We start from the raw sequence: 5,484 nt of genomic DNA, 5'->3' as shown, positions 1-5,484 counted from the left end.
TTTTTTTTTTTTTATGAATCTTTCAGAGACCCTAACACAATGTGAACTTAATGTTTGCCAGCTGGGCCTCACTTGTTCGCCAGAAAACACCTGCAATTTAGACGAAAAAATGTAAATACCAATCAAAAACCTGGTTTGGATACTATCACCTCAGCTCTACCACTTTTAATTATGTTGAACGAAAAGAAAAAAAAAATAAGCTATTGAGGAACAAATTTCGCAGCCTAGTTTTCATGTCACTGATCCACATAGTGGCATCTTGTTATAACTATTTCCTATTACAGATTAAGGCCCTTTATCCACTACTCCTTGAAAATGAATTAACCGTTACAAATACCTATCAGAATATGTCCAAATTTAATCAAAACAACCCAAAGAAACAATGTCATATCTTCTGCACTTTTACAGGCATTATAAAAATAGATGTAGAACTTTTTGCAATAAGGGTACTTCTTATGCTTTTTAATGTAAATTGCTAGAAAAAACGAATTTTTAAAAACATAATGCAGACCCGGTCCAAGCAACTTCACCATTTTAAGTCAACAAACGTTTCTAAACTCTTAGCTTTATTTCATGCAAAAACCTATTTAATGTCTGAAGTAGCAGGCTGTTTCTTTCTGGGCTTTAGTAAAGGGAAATAATAACCATTAAAATGTTACTCACAGGATTGTACTGAAGAGCAGAGACGTAAGCTTGTACTGCCCCTTCCATGTCACCTGCTGCTACCAATGCGGCTGCCAGGTTAATATAACCATCGATGAAATCTGGTTTGAGACGCAATGCATGCCGGTAATGCTCAATTGCTTCCTGCAACTGCCCTCTTTCCTTGTACACATTCCCCAAGTTCGAATAGGCTTCTGCCAGAAGGGGGTTCTGTTTAATTGCCAGAGTGCTAAAGTGAGCAGATCTGGAAGAAGCGGAAAGTGTTGATACATGGGTATGCATGTTACAGAGAGAAGGAACGGCCCATACGCAACTCAGTTTCTGAAGCTCCTGCGCTATTATTGCTAATTGTGTAACAATACGTTCTCTTTTAACTACTATATGGTAGGAAAATTTTTGGAAATCAAAGTTTCCCAAAAGTAGAGGTATCCCAGATTTCAAATTGGAATCCTTTTTGAAGTCTTCTTACCAAACTGCCACACTGTAAGACATGAACACTAAGATCATGAATGAAAATGCTACGTGCATGACCCTCACTTTCCATTTGTTGATAACATGTCATGACACGCATCTTTAAATGTCTAAATAAGCCAGAATGGCAATTTATTAAAAGATAAGAACACAGATTCTTCCCTTTTAATTCAACTGAGTAGCTAAAAGTAGCATAACGATTTGTGCATTTGCAACTTGAACCACATATGCACCTCCTACCACAGCAATATACACCATCATTTCTGAGCATTTCCATCCCTCAAATTGACACATCTTACAAAGGTGAGACAGGATGCTCAGATGGAATAAATTATTCTTAGTATACCTGAACAAAGTTAAGAAGGCAGATGTAGGTGGAAAAACCTAGAAAAGGTCCTTAGTCATACTGATAATATAAACACCACCACAAAAGAAAGGAGAAAAACTGGCAGCTGGGCATGTCCCAAGTGGGCAAAAGAGCAGATGTGCGTTGGTGGCTTAGTTGAAACCCAGTACTGGAAAAATTTTAAGTTCAAATATTTAAGTATCATTTTTTTTAAGCTCAGCACCCAGAGGCAGCAATCAGCAGCAGGTACCCCCACAACTCCTACCTGTCCAGCCTTCGACACTGGAAGTGTATAGATGAAAGTAATAAAAGCACACCAGTATTGTCTGGCTCTTGTCTCCAGAGCTGCATGCAGTGTCTCTCAGCTGCCTCAAAATCTCCTGCCTGATATTCTCGATGTGCCAACTCAGCTAACCCTTGGAAGGAAAGCATACGTTTCGTTGGTTCTGGAGAATCATCAAAACATTTGAGGGAAGGAGGGGGGAAAACAAAAAGTTAGAAATGCAAACAAAAAAATGTAAAAATATGGTATATTAAACTCAAAGATGAAAACGCTTGAAACTATGTAAAGCACTAGAGTGTTCTGCACGGTTATTTATACCTCCAAGTTAACATCAGGTGCAGAATTGGCATTTTTAGAATTCACCATTATCTTTTCTTTCCCAGACTAGATAGAAACATTTACTTCCAAATAAGATTACATTTTATGAAAAAAATACTTTGTACTTTTAAATCATAAATCAGAGGTAGCATCTAAAGAGTCACCAAACATTATTCCCTATACCTTAGTTAACATACAGAAACAAAATATACAATGTGATTTGCAAGGTCACAAAGATAATGTCAGAATAACCTACTGGAAACGTAATACGCTATCCCATGTTTCAGGTTCGATTTGTGGGGGGTGGGATGCTGGTAACAATCTCTTCATCTGAGTGGGAGCACCAGATGTGTTTTTAACTCTTGATGTATTTGTAGATTTCTCAACTTAGTTTTTTATTAAGGGATACACTAGAAATCAGCATAGGAGGGGGGAAAACCCTAAAAGTCAAGGTGCTATTTTTAAAACAGCTGATAAACAAGATGTATTAGCCTCTCAGGAGCCAAAATATTTAAAGGGGTCATCAAACGTTTTAAGTAAAGACCCAAGATTATATTGCTTCTCTATTATCCCAAATTCACAATGGAGACCAAATTAGCTAAATCCCACCCACCACGCGGGTTTAAGACTAGCATTTTCCAAGAGCTCTGACACTGACTAAAGGATTAAGATATTGCAAACAACCCTATATAAACTAAGCAGTTACCTACAACTCCAATGATTTTTAGGAAGAATGGGGAAATGCTCAAATATAAGACCATTCGATAAAGTGGGACAGAATGAATAACCAATGAAAGCACTTGGATCTGCGTTAAGTGACTTAATTCTGATACATAAAGATAATGGGTATAGCTAAAGCCCAGAGAGGAGAAAAACCACCATAGACTGCCTAAGCCTCAACTGTAAACACTTACTTACACAATGATATATTACTAGGAATTTGATCATAGCACTTTCATTAGGAGACTGGAATGGGAAAACATGCACAAATTACTTAAATTCTACCAAGGTCACAGTGACAAGCTCAAATTTGAGCCTTGCTCCCCAACTGTGAGAGCTGGTAAGTGATCTGAATACTCAGGAAAGCAAAGTAAATTTCCTGACAGAATGTAAAGCTGACCACTACACAAGAGCAGAGACTTGCCTCCAAATCTGGGTGAGGTGGTATCTCAAGCAGAAACTAGTGAATTAATTACATTTTAGACAAGTCTCCCAACTTCCCAGCTCCTCATTTTAACACACTATCAACTTTTCAAAGCCCCTTATCTGCTCATATTAGCACTTGAAATGACAACTTCCTCAAACCAATTAACACACAGAAAGGGGCTAGCTAGCACAGAAGCTTACATCTTTAAGAATCCCTGGAAGGGGAACACTAATTATTAAATCCCACTACCCACAATCTCACGGATTAAGATGCAACAGAAGATTCGCCTATCACTTCCTGCACAATGTCCAAAAATAATAAAACCCTTGACACATCTCAACAGAGAAACAACAACAAAATAACCTCGTGGGAAACCTTAGAACCACAGCCCAGTTCCCCCCCTTCCGCCCCAAATAGCCTCAATATGGAAAGGCAGCTGAAGGACACTCCTATAATTTGGTTCTCTTATTTTTAGTACCGAATGCTCTCGAACTGAATTGTCTAAAAGGGCAACCGCCTTGCACTTGTGCAGCTACACTCCAGTTGCTTTACAAACTCTTCAAGCACGGATGAAAACTTAAAAAAATACACACCCTATGAATAAAGAGATACTAAGCTAAAGAATGGGGATGGAAGACCCAGAGGCGGCGGCGGAGGAATACAGGGAGAAAGTAACACAAAGCAGGAATTCGGCGGGCAGGGTGGTCAACGCCAAAGCACCAGCACCAGGGTGGTTTCTCCCCAAGGATAGGAAGTGGACCGCAGGGCTGGCAACCTCGCGAAGGAAAGGGTGTGGTTCCCCGCGGGAGGGGAGGGAAGACGGGATGGGAAATCCAGGCTGGGGGCAGCGGGTGAATTGGGCGATGGCAAAAGGAACCCCTGGAAATTTCCAATCTAAACCGGGGCCGCTCGACCGAAGCAACACCAAAAAGGCGCTGCCCAGCGGGGTGCTGCTCAGTAGCCCCTCTTCTTGAGGTTACTTACAGCACACCAAGGAGCTTTTGCTCGTCCTAGGGTGATGCAAAGTGAGGACATGATTACATCGGAATGGCACCCCCGCCCTAGACTGACAGAGAAGAACCAAATCTGGCTAAGGGGAAAGGGCTGGAGGAGGGTCGGGAGGGGGGACAGAGGGGGCGGTGGGCTGAATTCGTTGGGCTGAAACGGCTGCGAAGGAGAGTGAAAGGGCAGGGATTCCAATGCAGTCCATTCCGAGACATTCTAAGCGCGCACGTGTGGTAGAGGCGTCCCGAGAGAGTAGGAAGCCAGAAAATTGATGGGATTAAAAAAGCAAAAATGGAAGCAGAAAGCAAGCAAGAAAAGAGGAAATGTTCCGAGAAGCGGACGACAGCGGAAAACCCGAACAGATGCCGGTAGACGACGAAAAGCTCAGCAATGCCACTGATGTAATGGGGATGGCTAGGGGGAAGGAAGGGAGTGATGAGAGGTACAGGACGGCGCGAGACCCCGACGGGGCGTCTGCCAAGGTAGAACGGACACCGGTACCTGTGCTGTCGGCCACGTTGCCCACGGAAGACGCCATCTGGAGCTTCTTGAGGGAGAACGAGAGGAGGATAATTGACCCGCTGCCGCCACTACTGGCAAGAATGTTTCCAGAGGTAGTAGTAAGAGGGCGGCAGCCGTACCAGTGTTTTGGCAGGCTTAAGCGGCGGCAGCAGTTACAGGCTTCGAACCTTAGGAACTCTGGTTGGCCATCTACCTCTCACGGTCTTGAAATGGCGGCGACGGCTCCTCGGCCGAAACAACACGGGCCGGAACTACTTTCTGTTACAATCAAGTACCAGCGCGGAAGTAGCGCGGTTACCAGCGCTACCGACAAAATGACTATAATCAAAGTCGCTAGCTCTTCTGTAACCTTCCGCCCAGGGCCCATTGCGACAAACACGATTGTGTCGAGAGCGCATGCGAGCAACCCTGTCAACCCTACTCGCACTTAGGGCACTGGCTGGGGCAGGAGTGGCCAAGTTTTTCAATAGCGAAGCGGAGGGTTAAAAGGAAACCCGTGTTTGTGACGGATACGTTTTTGTCGGAGTTGTACGGGTCTATTACCTAGCCGGTAATGGAAATTTTTAGTACCAATGTCAGAGGCGTCTAAAAAAATTCCATCAACTTTATTCCTGTAAAAATTGATAGTTAACAAGGTTGATGGATCAATCTGAGCAAGTGAATTTAAATGTTTAGATTTCAAAGACTGAGCTGTTCTTCAAAACGATGGCGGCGAAGGTTATAATTTGA

The 5,484-nt window shown here is 42.8% G+C and overlaps 1 protein-coding gene across 2 annotated transcripts in view; it reads right to left on the bottom strand.

The window, feature by feature from the left end:
* The window catches only part of OGT (O-linked N-acetylglucosamine (GlcNAc) transferase), a 32,882-nt gene extending 27,851 nt beyond the window's left edge, over positions 1-5,031 (bottom strand). The window contains exons 1-3 of one of the 2 annotated variants that reach the window (XM_040630922.1): positions 4,735-5,031; positions 1,746-1,896; positions 664-907 (exon numbers count right to left, since the gene is read on the bottom strand). In XM_040630922.1, coding sequence (XP_040486856.1) covers positions 664-907; positions 1,746-1,896; positions 4,735-4,771 — 432 coding nt within the window. In that variant the 5' untranslated portion in view covers positions 4,772-5,031. Of the gene's footprint in view, positions 1-663; positions 908-1,745; positions 1,927-4,734 lie in introns of both variants that reach the window. The other variant, XM_040630913.1, reaches the window with a different exon arrangement.
* Between the last annotated feature and the right edge of the window lie 453 nt (positions 5,032-5,484).

The sequence above is a fragment of the Ursus maritimus genome, assembly GCF_017311325.1.
Source record: "Ursus maritimus isolate PB19 chromosome X unlocalized genomic scaffold, ASM1731132v1 scaffold_X1, whole genome shotgun sequence".
Taxonomy (NCBI): domain Eukaryota; kingdom Metazoa; phylum Chordata; class Mammalia; order Carnivora; family Ursidae; genus Ursus; species Ursus maritimus.
Note: the sequence above shows the minus strand (reverse complement) of the source record. Positions and strands in the feature narration are given on the sequence as shown.